This window comes from Toxotes jaculatrix, chromosome 16 (genome assembly GCF_017976425.1).
Source record: "Toxotes jaculatrix isolate fToxJac2 chromosome 16, fToxJac2.pri, whole genome shotgun sequence".
Lineage (NCBI taxonomy): Eukaryota > Metazoa > Chordata > Actinopteri > Toxotidae > Toxotes > Toxotes jaculatrix.
Genome location: NC_054409.1, coordinates 1,396,914 through 1,421,472, shown reverse-complemented (window position 1 = coordinate 1,421,472; position 24,559 = coordinate 1,396,914). Strand labels below are relative to the sequence as shown.

At 41.7% G+C, this 24,559-nt stretch overlaps 1 protein-coding gene across 1 annotated transcript in view; it reads right to left on the bottom strand.

Annotated features, from left to right (window-relative positions):
• Positions 1 to 734: 734 nt before the first annotated feature.
• The window catches only part of LOC121195363 (NACHT, LRR and PYD domains-containing protein 12-like), a gene marked incomplete at its 5' end in the record, with an annotated part of 40,980 nt that continues 17,155 nt past the window's right edge, over positions 735 to 24,559 (bottom strand). Inside the window, 7 exons of the mRNA XM_041058791.1 lie at positions 735 to 1,396; positions 1,525 to 1,571; positions 1,978 to 2,151; positions 2,480 to 2,653; positions 8,186 to 8,359; positions 12,049 to 12,222; positions 23,519 to 23,692. Coding sequence (XP_040914725.1) covers positions 846 to 1,396; positions 1,525 to 1,571; positions 1,978 to 2,151; positions 2,480 to 2,653; positions 8,186 to 8,359; positions 12,049 to 12,222; positions 23,519 to 23,692 — 1,468 coding nt within the window. The remainder of the gene's footprint in view (positions 1,397 to 1,524; positions 1,572 to 1,977; positions 2,152 to 2,479; positions 2,654 to 8,185; positions 8,360 to 12,048; positions 12,223 to 23,518; positions 23,693 to 24,559) is intronic.

Sequence of the window (24,559 nt, the reverse complement as noted above, 5' to 3'; positions counted from 1 at the left end):
CTGCTCAGGCTGAGGAGCAGCTGTGTCTGACCTGCATCAACAAACAGTGAAAACTTTCCTCATTGCTCTTGAAGGTTTTTCACATTCTGCAGTGAATACACAGACTGTTAATGGATCTCATTTTCTTCTTTTACTTGAAAAGTCATTTTGGGAGATGTAGGGGTGTAATGGGGGCACACAATGCTCCAATGCCCCCACTTGGTGACAGGCTCTCTCAAAGTGACTTTATAACCTCTTCAACCACAATGTTTGGATTCACAGATGAAATTCAGATGCTCCTCTGTGGTCCAGTTCAGAGTCTACAATGCAACACACCCCACTGATCTCTTTACATTATTCATCCAATTCACCTAAACACAAATGAAATAGATTGAGAATCCTCCAGAGTCACATCAGTTCCCCTGAGGCTCCTTCTCCTCATGCAGTTCTTCAACCATCCACATTTTTCCATCAACACATGTAAACATGTTTATTGACTGATCGTCTGATCTGATCTGATCTGATTTGTTTTGTTTATTTATCGTTGCCTCACAGTCTTTAGGGTTGACTGAAGACAAAACACTGATGTTCACAATGATGCTTTTAATTTGAAAGGACAAGATCATGATTAGAATCTTAAAGTAAAAGTCAGCAACATTTTTCTCCTGTAATAATCATAGCTTCCATCTTTAAAGGACTGGAAGAGGAAGAAGTTTACAAGGAATCATTTAGAAGAGTTTAACAAATAAACTGCTTTAATACATGAATCTGAAAAGGTGTGTGTGAGTGAAAGAGACAGACATGTACAGACTGAACTATCTGTTCAACAGTGAGAGAGTTTCTCTAACAGGAGGAGACTCTCTCTGCTACACTCTACACAAAGACACTGAGGAATCAGACGACCAGAGCTCAAACCCAAACCCAGGATACAGAGGTTCATTGAATGTGGTGTTGAAGGTGTAGAGGTGGATCAGTGAGTCAGAGGAGACTCTGTAGAAGGACAGAGAGCCAGCAGGACAGTCCACATACACTGCTACCCTGTGAGAGACAGAGAAAGATGATGAAGAGGAGGAGGAGACAGATGTCACTCTCTTATTGTGACAAAAAGAGTAACCATCATCAGAGCAGAACAGACTCCAGGACTGATCGTCCCATCCAAACAAACAGTTTCCTGTGTCTCCTTTCCTTCTGATTCCTCTATAACTCACTGATATATCAACCCTTCCACTCCACTCGACCTCCCAGTAACAACGACCAGTCAGACCATTACTACACAGCAGCTGAGGACACTGGTCAAATCTGTCTGGATGATCAGGATATGACTGATCCTCCTCCATATGTGTCACCTTCCTGTTGTTGTCAGACAGTTCGATCTTTCTGTTTACTGTGTTTGTGTCGATGGTGAGTTCACAGAAATCTGATGGAGAGAAGAAGACACAACACAGCTGCAGTTATTGATCTATCACCTGATAATTGATTGAAACTTTGAAGATGGTTGAATGTGAGCTGCTTTGTTTTCAGGAATCAAATGAAAACCACACTTACACTTCCTCAGACCTGGTCTCAAGCATCGGACTGCACCAGGCTCCACCCTGAAAGGAGGAGGGGGGTCAGACCAGCATGTTCTCTTTCAGCATGCAAACATGGACATTACATGGCTCTCATACACAGATGGTTTGATTAATCTGTTCATTCAGCAAAGAGACAAAGGACCTGGAGTCCTTATCTTGTAATTATATTAAATCCAGTCTGAGAAAGTCCTGCTCAGGTCACAGAAAACAGCTGACCACACCTGATTTAATGATTGTCACATATTTTCTCTTAAATATGACACAGTGAGTCATGATGAGATACTGAAGTCAGAATTAGAGAAAACCCCTCTTTGTGTTGTTGTTGAATTCAAAGCACTTCTGTAGAGATCTGTCATCAGCTGTGACACACTAAATGTTTCCAGCTCTTCCTCCTCTATCACACACTGTGCAGCAGGCCTCTCCATACCTGAGGGTATCCAGTCTCCATTGTGGATCCTCCAGTCCAGCAGACAGCAGCTTCACTCCTGAGTTTCCTGGATGATTGTAGCTCAGGTCCAGCTCTCTCAGGTGGGAAGGGTTGGAGCTCAGAGCTGAGGCCAGAGAAGCAAAGCCTTCCTTTGTGATCAGACATCCTGACAACCTGCAGACACACACAACATCACACAGGAACCCTTTGTCAACACCTGCTGGTCTGCTTTGTTGTTCTTTCTTGTTCTTATTTTTGGTCCATTTTGGTCCAGATTCAATGTATTTAAGGCAAATTCCTTAAACATCATTTGTAGGATTAAAAAAAATCACCACCTGAAGCAAAAACGAGACAAAATGATGAATAATTGTCTGAGTCTAGAAAGTTCTGCCGAACTTTAGTAAAATTTACTGTGAATAATCCCACACAAGTTGGCTGTTTATGCACTGATGTAAATCAGAAATGAGCAAACCATCAGCTAAACAGGTTGATGGATCCTGACCTGAGAGTCTCCAGGGTACAGTGTGGACTCTTCAGTCCAGCAGACAGAAGCTTCACCCCTGAATCCTGCAGGTCATTGTTACTCAGGTCCAGGTGTCTCAGACTAGAGGACTGGGAGCTGAGAACTGAGGACAGAGCTTCACAGCTTCTCTCTGAGAGGTTACAGCTGCTCAGTCTGAAGAGGAAACAATGAAGAAAAAGTCAAATAACATTTGTGTTGAAAGGACAATCAAAGGAACAAAACTCTCAGTTTGTTCTGCTGCTCACAGCAAACTAACAGACCTGCATTTGAAAACTGGGCCAAACATCAAACACAGATTTGTTGAGTGAAGCAGAAATATCAGCTCTTTATCCACCTGCTAACCAATGAGGAGTTTCTACATTGATGATCATCTTTAAAATTAAATATCATACAATCAGTAATAAACAGACATGTACAGTCAAGGCCATAAGTATTTAGACAGACATGTTATGTTCTTCAGGCTCTCAGCATATTGACTTTAAAATATAATAATTGATACTACAGTCAATGACTGCAAACGATTTTACACTAAATATTAAATGTGATGAGTTTGTTACACTTCATGTGTATTTGTCCAGTTACTTTTGAACCACTAAAAGGGCTGAATCTCCCACCCAGTTCTTTCTATACTGATGTCAACCTGCTCAAATTAAAGCTGAGACTTTGCTCTTTAATGTAGGATCCATTATTTTAATTCAGATTCAATGTCATGAAGCTCAGAGTCTGAACAACAATAACTGTCCAAATACTCCAGGTCTTGACTGTAATTGTGTTAATGTTTGTACCTGATTTGATTTAGTGTGAATCCTCTTATAAAATTGCTTATTAGTTGTAAGTACAGGGCAGCTGTGTCTCAGCAGGTAGAGAGGTTTGTCCATTAATCACAGCTCTCCTTCTGTCAACATCAAGTGTCCTCAGGCTAAAAACCTTAACCTCAAACCAGCCCTGATGGCCAGTGCAGCACCTTGTATGGTAGCTGGCTGCCATCAGTGTGTGTGAAAGGGTGAATGAGAGGCAGCATGTAAAGAGCTGTGGGTAAAAGTTCTATTTAAATTCATCCATTTACCAGTTTTTAGGTTTAGCGAAATCTGAATCATGAATTTTGAGTCAGAGCATTCTTATACTCAGGCTGTCTCCATCATTTTTGAGTGCATTTGCCATAATAACAGTTGATCAATTTTAACTAATTTGAAAGACTTGTTCTTAGGTTTTCTCATCCAACCTGGAAAACATTACAGCCAGTTCACTTTGTTGTAGTGTAAGTCCCTCCTGGGCCAAATTCAGAGTTTCCATCTGAATTCTCTGAGTTTTTATCAATATTCATATGGATGTTAACAATGATAGCCTTAGCTCTGCATTTATATCATTATTAGACTCATTTGGCTTCTCTCAAAGTGTAAATAAACCAACTCCTTGTCTTAACCACACCATTGACCTTCTTCTGTCATAATGGCATCGAGACTGAAGATTTCACAATCTTCCCACAGAATCCTCTTCTATCAGATCACTGTTTGTTGCATTTGAATTTGTATTATTGGTCTACACGCTATTAGGCAAAAATGTCCTAGATGTCTATATGATGGTGCAGTAGCTAAATCTGTACTTAACTCAGTGTCCTGCTTCAATATAACTCAATGCAAATGACAAGAAGAATCCTGAAGAATCCTGATTGACCTGGCAAGATAATCTTAAAGCATACAGGAAGTCCCTCTGTAATGCTAGAGCAGCCTACTACTCTTCATTAATAGAAGACAATAAAAACAACCCCAGGTTTCTCTTCATTAATGTAGCCAGGCTGACAGAGAATCACAGCTCTATTGATCCATGTATTCCCATAGCTCTCAGCAGTAATGATTTCATGGGCTTCTTTAGTAATAATTCCAGTAACTATCAGAGACAAACTTGATCACCTCCTGCCTTCAATTAACAATGATTTTTCTTTAAGCACAGGAAACTCAGAAACAGTCAAACCTGATATGTGTTTAAAAAGTTTCTCTTCCACGGACCCTCACCAACTTCTATGATTTCTTCATCAAAACCATCAACCTGTTTTTTAGACCTGATCCCCACCAGGCTCCTCAAGAAAATTTTACCCCTAATCAGCACCTCTCAACTGGATATGATAAATTCCTCCTTACTAACAGGCTATGTACCACAGTCCTTTAAAGTAGTTGCAATTAAACCACTTCTTAAAAAGCCTACTCTTGATGCAGGTGCTTTGCCAACTGCAGACTTATATCGAACCTTCCCTTTCTCTCTGAGATCCTTGAAAAAGCAGTTGCCAATCAGCTGTGTGATTTTCTACAGAACAATAATTCATTTGAGGGTTTTCAGTCAGGATTCAGAGTGAATCATAGCACAGAGACAGCATTAGTGAAAGTTACAAATAACCTAAGTGCATCAGACAAAGGACTCGTCTCTGTACTTGTCTTGTTAAATCTTAGTGCTGCATCTAATACCATTGACCATCACATCCTACTACAAAGACTGGAACATTTAATTGGCATCAAAGGAGCCACACTAAGCTGGTTTTGATCTTACCTATCAGATTGATTTCAGTTAGTACACATCGACAATGAGTTCTCAAGGCTGGAGTTCCACAAGGTTCAGTGCTTGGACCAGTTCTTTTCACCTTATATATGCTTCCCTTAGGCAACATTATCAAGAAGCACTCCACAAATTTTCACTATTATGCAGATGATACCCAGTTGTACTTGTCAGTAAAGCCAGAGGAAATCAATCATTTAACTAAGCTTCAGACATGTGTTAAGGGCATAAAGATGTGGGTGAGTAATTTTCTGCTTTTGAACTCAAAGGCTAACTGATGATATTGCTCTGGCCTCCAGCGCCACTGTAAGGAACCTGGGAGTTACTTTTGATCAAGATTTGTCCTTTAACTCCCACATCAAGAAACTTAATGGGATGGTTTTTTTCACCTTTGTAATATTACTCTCCAGCTGATTCAAAATGCTGCTGCATGAACACTAGCAGGGACCAGGAAACAAGACACATACTTCCACATATATATATATATATATAGTTAGTTCTGGCCCAGATTTTGCTTGAACCATCTGCTAGTTAAGCTGCTATAGGCTGAGACTGCCAGGGGACTTCCCATCATAGACCGAGCTCCTCTCTCTCTCTCTCTCTCTCTCTCCCCCTCTCTTTCTCTCTCTATACTCATTCATATCCCATGTTACTAACTGAACGTCTTTCCTGTAGTTTTGTACTTTCTTCCTCTTTTCTTTCCTGCTGTCACTCTCTGCGGGTTCATCTGCCCTCGGAGCTGTAAAGTCTGGATCTGCTCTTGTGGATCTACTGCCCCCATTACTACTCTCATTAATTATTATTATTATTATTAGTGCTATTATCAGTCTCACCATAATTAGCTCATTCTCTCTCTCTCTCTCTCTCTCTCTCTCAACCCAACCGCTTGAGGCAGACGGCTGCCCACCATGAGTCAGGTTCTTATCAAGGTTTCTACCTGTTAAAAGGGTTTCTTCTTGCCACCGTCGCCAAGTGCTTACTCTTGGGGGAAATTTTGAGTCTGTAGATAATATTATAAAGAGTACGGTCTAGACCTGAAATACAGTACCAGTCAAAAGTTCGGACACACCTTCTCATTCAGTGGTTTTTCTTTACTTTTATTACTTTCTACATTGTAGATTCATACTGAAGACATCAAAACTATGAAGGAACACATATGGACTTATGTAGTTAACAAAAAAGTGTTAAACCAACCAGAATGTTTTACATTTTAGATTCTTCAAAGTAGCCACCTTTTGCTTTGATGACAGCTTTGCACACTCTTGGCATTCTCTCAATCAGTTTCAGGAGGTAGTCACCTGGAATGGTTTTCAGTTAACAGGTGTGCCTTGTCAAGAGTTAATTTGTTGAATTTCTTGCCTTTTTAATGTGTTTAAGACCATCAGTTGTATTTTGCAGAGGTAGGGTTGGTACACAGTTAACAGCCCTATTTGACTGTTATAATCCAAGTGTGATGGTGTGGGGGTGCATTGCTGGTGACACTGTTGGTGATTTATTCAAAATTCAAGGCACACTTAACCAGCATGGCTACCATAGCACTCTGCAGCGACATGCCATCCCATCTGGTTTGCGCTTAGTTTGACCATCATTTTTTGAACAGGACAATGACCCCAACACACCTCCAGGCTATGTAAAGACTATTTGACCAAGAAGGAGAGTGATGGAGTGCTGCGTCAGATGACCTGACCTCCACAATCACCTGACCTAAACCCAATTAACATGGTTTGGGATGAGTTGGACCGCAGAGTGAAGGCAAAACAGCCAATGCTCAGCACCTCAGGGAACTCCTTCAAGACTGCTGGAAAACCATTCCAGGTGACTACCTCATGAAACTGATTGAGAGAATGCCAAGAGTGTGCAAAGCTGTCATCAGTGCAAAAGGTGGCTACTTCGAAGAATCTAAAATATAAAACATATTCTGGTTGGTTTAACAATTTTTTGTTAACTACATAATTCCATATGTGTTCCTTCATAGTGTTGATGTCTTCAGTATGAATCTACAATATAGAAAGTAATAAAAGTAAAGAAAAACCATTGAAGGAGGTGTGTCCAAATCTCTGACTGGTACTATATATTGAGATAACTTCTGTTACGATTCGATGCAATATAAATAAACTGGAACTGAATTGAAATTAACACTGACACTTCCATCGTATAAACCACATTATAGCAAAGCATTAGTGACCTTGTGTATATCAGCCAAAATTCATAGATGTGAGCTCGAAAGAATATGAAGCTGAAAAAAAAAAAACAAAATAGGCAGAAAAACTCAAAGATTTTATGAACTGAGAAAATCATTAGATATGGGCCTCTCTGAAGTCAGCATTGATGGACTCAAGAAATATCTACAGTCATTTCAAACAAACTGGAACTTGATCTGACCTGATAGTCTTCAGGGTAGAGTGTGGACTCTTCAGTCCAGCAGACAGAAGCTTCACCCCTGAATCCTGCAGGTCATTGTTACTCAGGTCTAGGTGTCTCAGACTAGAGGACTGGGAGCTGAGAAGTAAGGACAGAACTTCACAGCTTCTCTCTGAGAGGTTACAGCTGCTCAGTCTGAAGAGGAATCAATGAAGAAAAAGTCAAATAACATTTGTGTTGAAAGGACAATCAAAGGGACAAAACTCTCAGTTTGCCAATGTCTCAACAAGTTGGAGACATGACAGTTAAATATGACACAATCAGTAATAGACATGCACAGTCAAGGCCTAGTCAGTGCCTAGTAACTTGACTAGGCAAGTGAGAACTCATTCTGCAAACTTTGTACAATGGAGAGGTTTCTCACTGGGGCGAAAAGGAAAATGTGCAATGTTTCCAAAACAAACACAAGCTCAGCCGATCTGAACGATGATTCACCACCAAAATCCAAGACGAGAAAATATGAGGATGTGTCAGTCTTGGATTCACAGTGAATGTGGTAGGAGAGGAAGAAATTTTTTTTCCTCCAAAGGGGGGAACATAAGTGAGCTTGTGTATCTCAGCCAAAGTTCATATATGTGAAGCTGGATAAAAACAAAATAGAAAAACTCAGATTGTATGTACTGTGAAAATCATTAGATATGGGCCTCTCTAAAGTCAGTATTGATGGACTCAAGAAATATCTGCAGTCATTTCAAACAAACTGGAACTTGATCTGACCTGAGAGTCTCCAGGGTACAGTGTGGACTCTTCAGTCCAGCAGACAGAAGCTTCACCCCTGAATCCTGCAGGTCATTGTTACTCAGGTCCAGGTCTCTCAGACTAGAGGACTGGGAGCTGAGAACTGAGGACAGAGCTTCACAGCTTCTCTCTGAGAGGTTACAGCTGCTCAGTCTGAAGAGGAAACAATGAAGAAAAAGTCAAATAACATTTGTGTTGAAAGGACAATCAAAGGAACCAAACTCTCAGTTTGCTCTGCAGCTCACAGCAAACTAACAGACCTGCATTTGAAAATTGGGCCAAACATCAAACACAGATTTGTTGAGTGAAGCAGAAATATCAGCTCTTTATCCACCTGCTAACCAATGAGGAGTTTCTACATTGATGATCATCTATCAACTATCGATCAACTATGCCCATCTCATATTTATGTATGTACATACTACAGATGTTTCTTAGTTTAGTTCTTAGTTATTTTGTTATTGGAATAGTGCCTATTTAATCTTGTCCCGGCCATATTGGCCTCTTACTTATATTTACTTACTGTACTGTACCCCCTGCTGTTGCTGAATGCAATTTCCCCACTGAGGGACTAATAAATATTTATTTACTTATCTTATCTGATTCAAATCCTTTCTGTTTTATTTCTGTTCCTATTTCTGTGTTGTTTCTCCAAGTTGGAGACATGAGAGTTAAATATGACACAATCAGTAATAATCAAACATGTACAGTCGAGGCCATAAGTATTTGGACAGTTAGACATGTTTTGTTCTTTCGGCTCTCAGCACATTGACTTTAAAATACAATAATGGATACTACAGTCAATGACAGCAAAGGATTTTACAACTTAACCCTAACCCTAACCCTCAACAAGTTGGAGACATGACAGTGAAATATGATACAATCAGTAAGTATTTTTCAATTCAATTCAATTCATAGTCCATAAATAATGTTGTGTTTTTGTCTTGTGTATATGTTGTCTTGTGGTTTCCGCTTTTATTTTGAAATCTAATCTTCTCTTGTTTCAGGTTGCTTGCCCTTCCTTCATGTTTCCCACCAGTCTGATTGTTTTCCCCGCCCTTATTGTTTCCACCTGTTTCCCATTACCCTGTGTCTATATATTGTCTGTCTCCATTTGTTCTGTGCCAGTTCGTCCTGTCTCTCGTCAAGTGAACCAGCGTAGCTCTTCTAGTCAGGTCTTGTGTTATTTTGTACTTTGTTTATATATCTTTTTCTGCCTTTCTGCCTTGCTTTTTGTGGTCTTGTTTGAGTTAGTTTTCCTCTGAAAGAGTGATTTTGTGTTTACCTCGTTTTGAGTGATTTAGTGTTCATCTTTGGTATTGTGTTTCCTTGCCTTTTTGCCCATTATTATTTGCTACTTTGTTAATAAAGACTTTGATTCTGCTTCTTGGAGTCATGCTTTTGAGTTCAGCCTTTGCTCAGTCGTGACAATTTTATTTATATAGCTCCTTCCACAATCAAAATTGTCTGAAAGCGTTTTACAGAGACCCAGAGCCTGACCCCAGAGCAAGCACTTAAGGTGATAGTGACAAGAAAAAACTCCCTTTTAACAGGAAGAAACCTTGAGCAGAACCAGGCTCATATGGGGGACCCTCCTGCTGATGGCCGGGCTGGGTGAAAGGAGGAAAAGGAGGAAGATAGGACAGCTGGGAATGGAGGAGAGGAGGAGAAAGACATGCAGCATATAAAACATGATACAAACAGGGTTGGCAGTGAGAGAACAATGTTAGAGGGCCAGCATTCAGATTACAGAACAGTTAGTGGATACCGTGTGCTCAGCAGATTACAGTTATGATGGGAAACAGAGCACAGAAGCAAAAAGCTGTCATGATTGGTAATTATTTACATTAGAGCTGGGATAGAATATTAATCCAAAATGTATCTGTAGCAGAGTGGGACATTAAACATAGTAATGTGTTAGAAATGGATAATTGTAGACAATAAACAGCAGCAGGTGGGTGGAGCCAGGACCACAGAACATGCAGCTCCGGAGCCAGAGATACCTGCAGAAAGGTACAGAGAAAGAGAGACCAGAGAGAAACAAGCACAGGACTACAGGAGAGAGAGGACACAGAGTTAATGACATGTAATAAAGGCTAATGTGAGAGTGGGTCTGAGGAGAGAAAGAGAGAAGAGGAGAGGTGTGCAGAGGATCATGGGAAGTCCCCCAGCAGCCTAGGCCTATAGCAGCATAACTAAGGGATGGTTCAGTTGCCTGAGCCAGCCCTACTATATCCTTAACTTTAACAGTGTCTATAGAGATAATTGTGACTAACCATAGGTTTAGTCATAATAACTACAACTAATTATAAGCTTTATCAAACAAAAAGGTTTTAAGCCTAATTTTAAAATTAGAGAGGGTGTCTGCTTCCTAAACCCAAACTGGCAGTTGGTTCCACAGGAGAGGGGCCTGATAGCTAAAGGCTCGGCCTCCCATTCTACTTTTAGAGATTCTGGGAACCATAAGCAAACCTGCATTCTGGGAACGAAGCAATCTGTTGGGATAATATGGTACTATCAGCTCTTTGAGATTTGAAGGAGACTGTTGTAATGTAAAGAGAAGGATTTTAAAATCAATTGTAGATTTTACAGGAAGCCAATGAAGAGAAATTAGAACAGGGTAATATGATCTCTCTTGCTAATTCTAGTCAGTACTCTCGCTGCAGCATTTTGGATCAGCTGGAGGCTTTTTAGAGAGTTAACTGGAAATCCTGATAATAGGGAATTACAGTAGTCCAGCCTAGAAGTAACACAAGCATGGACTAGTTTTTCAGCATCACTCTGAGACAGAATGTCCCTAATCTTAACGATATTCTACAGGTGAAAGAAGGCGGTCCTAGAGACTTCTTTTATATGCAAGTTAAAGTCAAATCCTGATCAAAAATAACTCAGGTTCCTCACAGTTGTACTGGAGGCTAAATTAATGCCATCCAGAGTAACTATATGCTTAGATAAACTGATGAAGTTGCTAAAATGCCAGGGTCAAGAGAAGGCTTTTTAAGTAGCGGTTTCATAACTGCAACCTTAAAAGCCTGTGGAACATATCCTGTTACTAAAGAGAGATTTATCTGATCTAATATGGAAGTGCCAATCAAGGGTAAAACACCTTTGAGAAGTCTGGTTGGGACAGGATCTAAAAGATATGTTGATGGTTTCAATTTAGTAACTATTGAAGTCAACTTAGCAACGTCTATGGGAGAGAAAGTCTAATGGCAGACGTTTCTAAAGTTGCTGTTTTTGACACACTCACATCATTAACAGTTGTAGGCAGTATGAGATGGATTCTATCTCTAATATCTACTATTTTTTTGCTAAAGAAGCTCATAAAGTCATCACTAGTGAGAGCTAGAGGAATGCATGGTTCAACAGAACTACTGTATGTCTCTTTGTCAGCCTGGCTACAGTGCTGAAAAGAAACCTAGGGATGTTCTTGTTTTCCTCTGTTAGTATTGAGTAATAGGCTTTGTTTTAATAGGGCCGTTGTTTCAGGCAATGTTTCGTTTGGACTGCCACCCAGCCGCCCTGGCTTCCCTGCTGCTCAGGAGCTGCCGGGGAACAGCTAACAGGAGCTACAGTAGGACGGCTAGCTGATGCTACTCTAGACTCTAAACATTTTGAACTCCATATTACCACTATGTACCACAGTCCTGTAAAGTAGCTGTAATTAAACAGCTTCTTAAAAAGCCTACTCTTGATACAGCTCAATAATGACAAAATATACAATAAAAATCAAAGATTGTATAAACTGTGAAAATCATTAGATATGGGCATCTCTAAAGTCAACATTGATGGACTCAAGAAATATCTGCAGTCATTTCAAACAAACTGGAACTTGATCTGACCTGAGAGTCTCCAGGGTACAGTGTGGACTCTTCAGTCCAGCAGACAGAAGCTTCACCCCTGAATCCTGCAGGTCATTGTTACTCAGGTCCAGGTGTCTCAGACTAGAGGACTGGGAGCTGAGAACTGAGGACAGACCTTCACAGCTTCTCTCTGAGAGGTTACAGCTGCTCAGTCTGAGGAGGAAACAATGAAGAAAAAGTCAAATAACATTTGTGTTGAAAGGACAATCAAAGGAACAAAACTCAGTTTGCTAATTTCTCAACAAGTTGGAGACATGACAGTTAAATATGACACAATAAGTAATAAACAAATGTGCAGTCACCGCTGTAAGTATCTGGATGATTAAAGATGTTATGTTCTTTGGGCTCTCGGCACATTGACTTGAAAACATAATAATGGATACTACAGTCAATGACTGCAAAGGATTTTACACTAAATATTAAATGTGATGAGTTTGTTCTTTCTATACTGATGTCAACCTGCTCAAATTAAAGCTGAGACTTGGCTCTTTAATGTGGGATCCATTATTTTCTGTTAATGTTGGTACCTGATTTGATTTAGTGTGAATCCTCTTATAAAATAGTTTATTAGTTGTAAGTACAGGGCAGCTGTGTCTCAGCAGGTAGAGAGGTTTGTCCATTAATCACAGCTCTCCTCCTGTCAACATCAAAGTGTCCTTAGCCTAAAAACCTCAACCTCAAACCAGCCCTGATGGTCAGACCAGCACCTTGTATAGTAGCTGGCTGCCATCAGTGTGTGTGAATGGGTGAATGAGAGGCAGCATGTAAAGAGCTGTAGGTAAAAGTTCTATATAAACGCAGCCATTTACCAGTTTTTAGGTTTAGTCTGTGAAATTTGAGTAATGATTTTGAAGCTCAAGTTGTCTCCATCGCTGTTGTGTTCAGTTACCATGGTTATAGCTGTTTACCTGTTGACTCACACACTGACCATGTGACTTTCCTGTGCAGTTAAAAAAACTGACTCTCCTCAGTAAATCCACTTCTCAGAAGACATAAGAAGAGACTGAACAAGCTGGTCAGGAGGGCCAGCTCTGTCCTGGGCTACCCGCTGGACACTGTGGAGGAGGTGGGTGAGAGGACGATGTTAGCCAAGCTGACATCCATTATGGACCACACCTCTCACCCCCTGCACCAGACTATGAAGGCGTTGAGCAGCTCCTTTTTCTGCACTTTATACTTTTCTCCTGTTTTGCTTGTGAGCTGTCTAACAAATGACTAGTGTGGGATCAATAAAGTGTTATCTTTAACTCTGAACCGCTCACTTAGCATTAGCACAGCTACCTGTCCTTTCCACTGCAGTGCAACTCATCATTCAGAAGCTGACTTACTAAAATCCTCTTCAGTTTCTGGAACTCAAAGCTAGTCTCCATGCCATCTGAATCAGAATCCTACTCTCCGACCCCCGACCTCATATGACACAAGGCTGGTCTGTCTCTCCACCACACCTGGAATCCACTTATGGTCTCCTCCCACAGTGCTATGCAGGTACACAGCATAGCACTGAAATGAAGTGAAAATGGTGGCATTGTCTGTTAGAGTTCATTCTGGCAATCCATAGCAGTCTTCTTAGCTGTGTCACAGTAACCTGTGAAGTGATTTGTAACATCTGAAACACTTGCAACCACTTTGTGTATGTTTGTGTATGTTTCACATTCTTTGCACATTTGTTCCATGTCTAAGTCCAGATTAGGCCACCATACAAATTTAGGAGCAAGAACTTTTGTCTTCACTATACTTTGGTGCCCTGAGTGAATTTCCTTTAACACTGCTTTTCAGAATTAGAATCAGAATCAGAAAAGCTTTACTAATGCCCGTAACTCCCAATTGAAAAAAGAAGAAAATTGCACAGAGAAATGTGTACACAAGAGATGTTTCTAGAATAAATAAAACAATAAAATGAAGTCAAGTGAAAAAATAAATGCATAAAAAAATATGAAAATAAAAATAAAAGGAAAAATATTGCAATACCCCCTTAGAATATACATATACTCCAGTATCAAAAAAGGAACATAAAATTAAAAAACAAAAAAAAAAAAAGCTTCATATTTGCATATGTACATGAGGTTTGAGATTTAGCGGTTTAAAAATGACGTATACTTAGTATACATGGAGGTTTTTTTTATTTTTTTAGAGTTCAGAGTTGTATAGTTTGATAGCGGCAGGCAGGAATGATTGCACAACAGACGTCTGTTGTCCAGCTGTAGAGTCTGTTGCTGAACAAGCTTCTGTGACTGATCAGCACCTGGTGGAGAGGGTGTAAAGGAGAGATCAACATTGTTCTAACTTTGGACAACATTCTCCTCTCCAACACTGTATTCAGTCCAGTTCCTCCCCCACAACATGGCTGGCCTTCCTGATGATCTTATTAAATCTGTTAGTGTCCCTCACCTTCAGGCTGCTGCCCCAGCAGACAACAGTGTACACAATGGCACTGGCTACCACAGACTCAGAACATCTGCAGCATCATCCGGCAGATGTTAAAGGATCTTAGCCATCTCCACGTTTTTGAACCAGTCCAGTTTGTGATCTAGGTACACACCCAGGTACCTGTACTCCTCCACCATATCCACATTGACCCCTTGAATGGTAACAGGTGTCACTGTTGCCTTGGTCCTCCTCAAGTTCAACACCAGTTCCTTTGTCTTCGTCACATTGAGCTGTAGGTGGTATCTCCTGCTCCATGTGACAAAGTTGTCTACCACAGTTCTGTACTCACTCTCATCAGCACCTGAAATACATCCTACTACTGCAGAGTCGTCAGAAAACTTCTGAAGGTGGTGGGTCTCTGTGCAGTAGCTGAAGTCTGTGGTGTAGAGAGTGAAGAGGAAGGGAGAGAGAACGGTCCCCTGAGGAGCCCCGGTGTTGCTGATCACTCTGTCTGACATACAGCACTGCAAGTGCGTGTACTGTGGCCAGTCAGATAGTTCACAATCCAGGACACCAGTGGGGCATCCACCTGCATCGCTGTCAGCTTCTCACCCAGCAGACTCGGCCTGATGGTGTCAAATGCACTGGAGAAATCAAAAAACATGACCCTCACAGTGCTCGCTGGCTTGTCCAGGTGGGACTCGGTTGAGCAGGTAGATGATGCCGTTGTCCATTCCGAGACAAGGCTGGTAGGTGAATTGAAGGGGGTCGAAAATTGGTTGGACCATAGGCTGGAGCTGCTCCTCGAGGATGAGTCTCTCCAGAGTCTTCATGATGTGTGACGTCAATGCAACAGGGCTGTAATCCTTGAGGTCCCTGGGACACTGCGTCTTTGGTACAGGGACAAGGCATAACGTCTTCCACAGCATGGAGACCCTCTGAAGACTCAGACTCATGTTGAAGACATAATGGAAAACTCCACGTAGCTGGGGGGCACAGGTCTTCAGGGCCCTTGGGCTAGCGCCATCTGGGCCTGCCAACTTGCCTGCATGGAGTCTGTTCAGCTGTCTTCTCACCTGGTCAGCAGTGAAGCTCAGTGTGGAGGTGTCAGGTAGGGGAGGGGTGTAGGTGCTTCTCAGGTGAGTGCAGTCAGAGGAGGAGGTGCAAGTGGGGTCTTCACATGGAGATGAGTGAGAGCAAGAAGAGGAGGGGGGAGGGAGAGAAAGTGGAATTGGTGGTTGCCTTTGTTGCCTTTTTCTCACTTTTGAGGGTACTATGACTCTGGGACACAACCTTGCTCGGTGGATAGGTCATTTCTCTTTGTATAAAACACTTTCAAATTTTCCTCTTCTTGGTTTGGCCAGCCTTCCATAACATAATTGTAGACTAGGGCTAGCTCACTGTTGGTGCATGTCATCCAGGTGACTAGTGTAGCATTGAGCAGCACCTCTTGTAGATGCTCTACAAGCAGTCAGTGGACAGCAGCTGATGCTACAGTAGTTCCTGTATCTTTGGTCTCGGGTAAAGGGCAACGGGAGAATCAGCATTGCTGTGCTCTTCTGACTTGCGATAGACAACGTTGTAGTCATAAGCTGACAGTATAATTGCCCAACACTGAATGCCTGTGGCAGCCAGTGTGCTCACCAAAAAGTGTCAATAATGGTTTGTGAATAAAGTAAAATGTCTACCCCACAAATGCTGGTAGACAGTTTATGCCATAAATCAGTCCAAGAGCTTCCTTCTCTATTTGAGAATATTTTTTCTCTGCTGGAGACAACATTTGGGAAGCACAAGCAATTAGTCTCTCCTCTCCATTAGACAGAGTGTGTTGGATCACTGCTCCAGTGCCATAAGCAGGGGGCATCGCATGCCAAGGTGAGTGGCATACTGGGGTCATAGTGTGCTAAAACCTGGTCACTCGTCAACAGGTCCTTACACTTCACAAAAGTGGACTGTTCTGCCTCAGTCAAGTTCTATGTCACATTTCCTCTAAGCAGTCTGTACAGTGGTGCCAACACAGTGCTCTGCTGTGGCAAAAATCTCCCATAATAGTTTAAAAGTCCCAAGAAGGCCTGGAGCTCCTTAAAATTGGTAGGAGCAAGAGCCTCCTGTATTGCTCTCACCTTATCCTCTGAAAGGTGAATGCCACGCTCATCCAGTACATGGTCCAGGTACTCTAGTTGAGTTTTGCCAGTTTCACACTTTGAGCATTTCACTCATAGTCCATTGTCCTGCAAGCAGTGCAGGACCCTTTGAAGGTTGTGGAGGTGGTCTTCCTTCAAGTGCCCCATAATGAGAAGATTATCAAGAAAAACTACTACTCGTTTTTCATCATGTTTTCCATAGTCTGGTGGAAAATGGAGGGGGCAGTCTGTTTTACACAAACAGTTTCTTGTAGGTGTTGATGGTAGTGCATTTCTTGGAGTCATCCTCTAGCAAAACTCGCTGATAAGCTGCTGCTAAGTCAATCTTAGAGAAAATCTTACCTCCACTAAGGGTTGCTAAAATCTCCTCTAAACGAGGTAAGGAGTAGCTGTCTGTTTCAAGTGCCTGGTTAACTGACACCTTATAATCACCACACAGGCGAAGTGACTGTTCCTTTTTCTCCACCGGGACTATCAGTGCTTCCCATTCACTATGCTTAACTGAAGATATAATGTTAGCTTCCTCCAGCCTTTAGAGCTCTTTCTCTACTCACTCTCTACTCTACTTCACAGCAAATGGGAGGGGCCTGTGTTTACAAAATTTGGGAGGCACATCAGGTTTGACTATGATCGTGGCCTTAATGTCCTTGATTATCCCTAATTAATTATCCTCATTAAACACCTCTGAGCTACATTTTGTTTCATTCAGATACCTGATCTCTGCCCAGTTTATTCAGAGTTGCCTTAGCCAGTCTCTGCCACATAACATTACTTCATGCCCACTGACAGCTAGAAGTGGCAAAACTGTCTGACCCTGATAGTCTACTGTGGCTGTGATCTGACCCAAAACAGGGATGCGACCTCCATTGTAAACTCTAAGCTTTACCTTAGCTCTCTGCAGTGGTATGTGTGAAAACTGCTTTCTGTATGTTCTCTCTGAAATGATGCTCTTCATCACACCAGTATCAATTTCCATCTCTAAATCTACATCATTAACTAAGAATGTTGCTTTGTACAGTTCAGTATCCTCACTTGTGACAGTCAAAACATTTCAAAGTCTGAATCTTCTTCAGCTGTCACATATTTTGTGTTTTTCTTTTGCTGTCCATTGCCTCTTGATTTTGTACACTCTGAGTTTGCCTTTGCACGGCATGCCTTTTAATGTGTCCTATCTTTCCACAATTATGACATTTGGTCTCTTTGAAATGGCACCCTTTGCACCTGTAACAGTTCCTGGCTCCTTGCAGCTTCACCTTGTGCACATCTGCAGTTCCGACAGTTTCACTCTGACACACGTCTCTGTTGGCGGTCTCCATGTTGAGGGAAATCTCAAACGCTTTGTTAAAAGTGAGAGTAATGTCCCTCTGGCAGGCTTTATTTCTTATTCCACTGATGAATCGATCTCGTAGTGACGCGTCCATGTTCGCGCAAAACTCACAGTTGGCAGCACACTGCTTCAGCTCCGCTACATATTATGATACCGCCTGGTTTGCTTTTTGATTACACCAGTTAAAGCGGAACCTTTCTGCGACCAACAGCGCCTTTGGCTCAAAATGTTCCTTTAAAACAGTCACTATTTCATCTAACGTCTTGTCCTTTGGTTTGTCTGGCTGGGCTAAATTTCTGAGAAGTTCATCTGTAGTTGTGCCCATTACACTTAACAGCATAGCAACTTCCTCAACTCCCTCTTTTTTTTAGTGACTTTCTCACAAAAAACACAACTGTGTTCACGCTTTTCACTTTCACTTGTTACCTTAGCTTATCAGCTAGTGATGGCTTCTCTCTCTTTCTCTCCTGCTCAGTGTGCCTTATGTTCAGTTATTCCTCTGTCTCCATTAGTGATAATGGTAAATGTAAGAAGTGTAGTTTATTTGCAGTAATGGAGGTGAGGCTTAGTGAATTGGAAGCACAGCTCCACACTATGGCAGCCCAGTTGTTAGCTGCGGTAGATATCCAGGCCCCAGTACCTGGTGCGAGCCCTCCCAACATTGCCGCTATCCTCACTCCAGCACCTCCCAAGCAGCCAGAGGCCCAGGGCAGCTGGGTGACTGAAGTAGGAAGCTCAGCCTTAAGCCGAAGCCCACAGTTCACCACCAATCTGTTCGCGTTTCAAACACCAGCGACCATAGTCAAATGCATTCTTTAGGCCAGAGAGGGTGACATCGAGTACTATTTAAAACTACTGGCTAGGGATGAATGTAAATATAGAAAAATTGTTATTCATGTTGGTGGTGATGACCGACTGCATCACTAAAATGTGGGGTGAAGTTGGTGTACTCATATGCAAAAAACGATGTTAGACTCCATAGCTTTCTCTGGACCCCTGCCTAATGTGACCAGCGATGACATGTTTTGCAGCATGTCATCGTTCTACTGTTGGCTGTTGAGGTGGTGTCCGCCAAAGGATGTGGGCTTTGTAGATATTTGGCAGACTTTCTGGGGAAGACCTGGTCTGATTAGAAGAATTGGCATCCATCTCTCTTTGGACAGAGCAGCTCTCATATCTAGAAATCTGGTTTATTTTATTAGTAGTCCAAAACCTCCACAACCTAAAGTTGGGACCAGGAGGCAGAGTTGCAGTCTGTGCTTCCATTAGTCACCCACCCAAAACCCCATACAGACTGTGTCTGCCCCCCGACCACCTAAATTTATTAAGTCAAAAGTAAACAGAAGAGGACTTAGGTATAAAAATCTAATAAAAATTAAGACCACCACTGCCAAAGTAAACGACAATTGGAGAATTAAATGTGGATTAGTGAACATTATATCTCTGTCATCCAAATCTGTTTTAGTAAATTATTTAATTTCAGATGATCAGTTTGACTTATTCTGTCTCACTGAAACCTTGCTATGTCAAGATGATTATATCAGTCTAAATGAATCCACTCCTCCCTGTCACTTTAATGCTCACATTCCTCGAGGCTCTGGCCTCGAGGAAGGTGGAGTGGCAGCCAGGTGGAGTGGCAGCCATTTTCAACTCGAGTCTTTTAACAAACCCTAAACTTAAACTCAGTTATAACTCATTTGAGGACATTCATATAGGCCCAGCCCAGACTTGAATCTGATTGAACATCTCTGGAGAGATCTGAAAATGGCTGTGCACCGTCGCTGCCCACACACATTGTCATTATGGGGGTGTTGTGTGTAGAATTTTGAGGGAAAAATTAATTTAATTCATTTTGGAATAAGGCTGTAACATTACGGAATGTGGAAAAAGTGAAGCGCTGTGAATACTTTCCAGATGCACTGTATATCACATGCACTACTCTCCTGGGGAAGACTGGCTGAATGCTATGAACCATAGTCCGAAGACGAGCTCTCCCCCTTCTCTGCTCTGCTGATCACCACACCATCCTGCTTGCTCCAGCATACACACCAGTAATCAGGAGGGCTAAGAAGGTTATTAAAAACATCAAAGAGTGGACAGTGGACAACACCTCCCAACACCTCCCACCTCCCACCCCCTACATGACACTGTGGGGTCCCTCAGCAGCTCCTTCAGCTCCAGACTCCTACACCCGCGGTGTAAGAAGGAGAGGTACCGCAGGTCCTTCATCCCAACAGTTGTGAGGTTGTACAATGCCAACACATAATGAAACCATGTTACATATTACTACTGCTCTGCACTGCCATAATTCTGTTTTTATGTTTACATACATCACCAGTCACTTTCTCTACAAAGACTCAAGCACCTTTTGTATATAGTATATAATATAATATTTATAATCTGAGTACTTTTGCCTTTGTTTTTCTCCATTGTGTTTTTGGATTGTATATTGTTATTTTTATATTTTCTGTTACTGCCGTTTCTGCCTTTTTCTATATGCTGCTGTAACAATTGAATTTCCCCGTTGTGGGATGAATAAAGTCTATCTTATCTTATCTTATCTTATCCACACCCTACAAGGATGCTTTGAATCCACAGACTGGGACAGCCTTCTTTCCCCCTCCAACAACATCAACAAGCAGGTTGACACAGTTTCATCTCCTTCTGTGTCAACAACATTATCCCATTTAAAACAGTCACCATCTACCCCAACAATAAACCTTCGATCACCAAAGAGCTCAAGGAGATCCTGAACAAGAAGAAGAGGATTTTCTTCACGGGCTCTGCACTGGAAAAAAAGGAGGTCAACAGGGAGGTCAAGCGAGCCATAAAAACTGCCAAGCTAAAGTACAAGAACAAAGTGGAGCAGAAATTCACTGAAGGGAACCTCCGCTCAGCTTTGCAGGGCCTCAGAACCATGGCCTCAGTGAACACTGCTGCCACCATCCCCAGAACCATTCAGGTGGAGGGTAGCAGCCCCACGTCCCTCCCTGATGACCTCAACTGCTTTTACACCAGATTTGAGTCAGACCACTCCACCCAGCTTGAGGAGGTGAGATCCACACTCAGGCCCAACAGTTCTGCTTTCACCTTTAGCACACAGGATGTGGTGAGAGACCTCAGTAGGACTAGAGAGAGCAGCTCACCCAGCTCAGACAATATCAGTGGTCTGGTCCTGAGACACTGTGCTCAGTAACTAGGGGGCATGTTTCAGATCTTGTTCCAGAGCTCCATGGGCAGCTGTACCATCCCCCAACCATGGAAACACTCCACTGCCGTCTCCATCCACAAAAAAAGCAAGTTCAAAGCCCTGTGGCTCTCACCTCCCTAGTGATGAAAGCCATGGAGAGAATCATCAAACACCACATCATCAGAGCAACGGATCCCCTGATGGACCCACTCCAGTTTGCATATCGAGCAAGCAACGGCATCGATGATGCAAAAACATTCATTATAGACCAACTGTCACCTGGTCAAATATGCTGAGTTCTCCTGTCTCTGCTGTCAGGCCCCTCACAACACCACGGATCAGTTCTACAGGAGTTTGTGGAGTGGTGCGGCAAAAGTTAACAAATAGCAAAGAATGTGTTCAAAACTGAACAAAAAATAAATACAACGCAGACCGAGTGCCCAGACCGAGTGTTTGTGTACAAATGGCAAATAAAGATCTTGATTCTTGATTCCAGTTTACATTTAGCATGTCTGCACTGTATCCACCCTGCTTTTATAAATATTTTGTAAACATTGTGTTTTTCTCCTTTTTCTTTTTTTCTTGTTTTGAAGTGTCTGGTTTTCCACCTCATGCTGCTCAATGTGCCTTAAATTGCCCTCTGGGGACAAATAAAGTTCTCTGAATCTGAATCAGAATTTTTGATCATGACTTGTCCTTTAACTCCCAAATCAAAGAAACTTCTAGAAGTGTCTCGTAATGATGCAGAAAAACTAGTCCATGCATTTGTTACTTTCAGGCTGGACTATTACAATTCCTTATTATCATGCTGCCCCAACGTGCTGCAGGATGAGTACTGACAGGACCCAGGAAACAAGATCATATTACTCCTGTATTGGCTTCCTGTAAAATCCAGAATAGAATTTAAAATTCAGCTCCTTACCTACAAAGCCCTCAATGGTCAGGCACCATCATATCTCCAGGAGCTCATAGTACCTTATTACCCAACAAGAAAACTGTGCTCCCAGAATGCAGGACTACTAGTGGTTCCTAGGGTCTCCAAAAGTAGAATAGGTGGCAGATCCTTCAGATATCACGCTCCTCTTCTGTGGCACCATTTACCAGTTTGGCTCTTGGAGGCAGACAAAATCTCCATGTTTAAGAGTAAGCTAAAAACCTTAGTCTTTGATAAAGCATAGCCTATAGTTAGTTCTGGCTCAAGTTTTGCTTGAACAATCTACTATTAGTCTTATCATTATTCATTCTTCTATTGTTGTTGTCTGTATTGCTATTAGTCCTATTACCAATCATACTATTGTCACCTGATTGCTTTTAATCTTAGTCTTCATGAAACCTGCATTGTCCTATGTTCTCTTTCCTCCATTCTTGCCCCCCTCCACCCCTTTTCTCTCTGTCTCTCAACCCAGCCTCTCGAGGCAGATGGCTGCCCACCATGAGTCAGGTTCTGTTTCTTCCTATTAAAGGGAGTTTTTCTTTGCCACTGTTGCCAAGTGGTGCTTTTGGGGAAAATGTTAGGTCTGTATATAGAGTACAGTCTAGACCTGCTCTATATGAAAAGTACCTTGATAAAACTTCTGTTATGATTCTGCGCAATATAAAGTTGAACTGAATTGAAATGAACATTGACATTTGATCGTACAAACTACATTATAACAAAGCATAATGTGAGCTTGTGTGTCTCAGAGTTCATATATGAGCTTGACAGATAATGAAGCTGAATAAAAACAATATAGAAAAACTCAAAGGTTGTATACACTGTGAAAATCATTAGATATGGGCCCCTCTAAAGTCAGCATTGATGGACTCAAGAAATATCTGCAGTCATTTCAAACAAACTGGAACTTGATCTGACCTGAGAGTCTCCAGGATACAGTGTGGACTCTTCAGTCCAGCAGACAGTAGCTTCACTCCTGAGTCTCCTAGATGATTGTAGCTCAGGTCCAGCTCTTTCAAATGGGAGGGGTTGGAGCTCAGATCTGAAACCAGAGGAGCACAGCCTTCCTCTGTCATCAGACATCCTGACAGCCTGTAGACGCACACAACATCACACAGGAACCCTCTGTCAACACCTGCTGGTCTGTTTTGTTGTTCTTTTTTGTTCATATTTTTGTTTTTGGTTCTGGTCCATTTTGGTCCAGATGATGTTTAAGGAATTTGCCTTAAATACATTGAGTAAGGCAAATTCCTATATTAGGCCAATTCCTTAAACACCATCTGTAGGATTCAAAAAAATCAACAACTGAAGCAAAAACAAGAGAAAATGATGAATAATTGTCTAGTAGAGTAAAATCGAAATATATAGAAAGTTCTGCCGAACTTTGCCGAATTTATTTGAACAGTCCTACACAAGTTGGCTCTTTATCCACTGATATAAATCAGATATGAGCAAATCATCAGCTAAACAGGTGGATGGATCCTGACCTGAGAGTCTCCAGGGTACAGTGTGGACTCTTCAGTCCAGCAGACAGAAGCTTCACCCCTGAATCCTGCAGCTTGTTGTTATTCAAGTCCAGCTCTCTCAGACTAGAGGACTGGGAGCTGAGAAGTGAGGACAGAGCTTCACAGCTTTTCTCTGAGAGGTTACAGCTGCTCAGTCTGAAGAGGAAACAATGAAGAAAAAGTCAAATAACATTTGTGTTGAAAGGACAATCAAAGGAACAAAACTCTCGGTTTGCTCTGCAGCTCACAGCAAACTAACAGACCTGCATTTGAAAACTGGGCCAAACATCAAACAGATTTATTGAGTGAAGCAGAAATATCAGCTCTTTATCCACCTGCTAACCGATGAGGAGTTTCTACATTGATGATCATCTTTCATTGGCTCTGATTCAAATCCTTTCTGTTTTATTCTCATCAAGTTAGACACATGACAGTTAAATATGACACAATCAGTAATAAACAGACATGAACAGTCAAGGCCATAAGTATTTGGACAGTTAAACATGTTTTGTTCTTCAGACTCTCAACACATTGACTTTAAAATGCAATAATGGATACTACAGTCAATGACTGCAAAGGATTTTACACTAAATATTAAATCTGATGAATTTGTTTCACTTCATGTGTATTTGTCCAGTTACTTTTGAACCACTAAAAGGGCTGAATCTCCCTCACAGTTCTTTCTATACTGATGTCAACCTGCTCAAATTAAAGCTGAGACTTGGCTCTTTAATGTAGGATCCATTTTTTAAATTCAGATTGAGTGTGCTGAAGCTCAGAGTTTGAAGAACAATAACTGTCCAAATACTTCAGGTCTTGACTGTGAACTGTGTTAATGTTGGTACCTGATTTGATTTAGTTTGAATCCTCTGATAAAATTGTTTATTAGTTGTAAGTACAGGGCAGCTGTGTCTCAGCAGGTGGAGAGGTTTGTTGATTAATTACAGCTCTCCTGTCAATTTCAAGTGTCCTTTGGCTAAAATCCTCAACCTCAAACCAGCCCTGATGGCCAGACCAGCACCT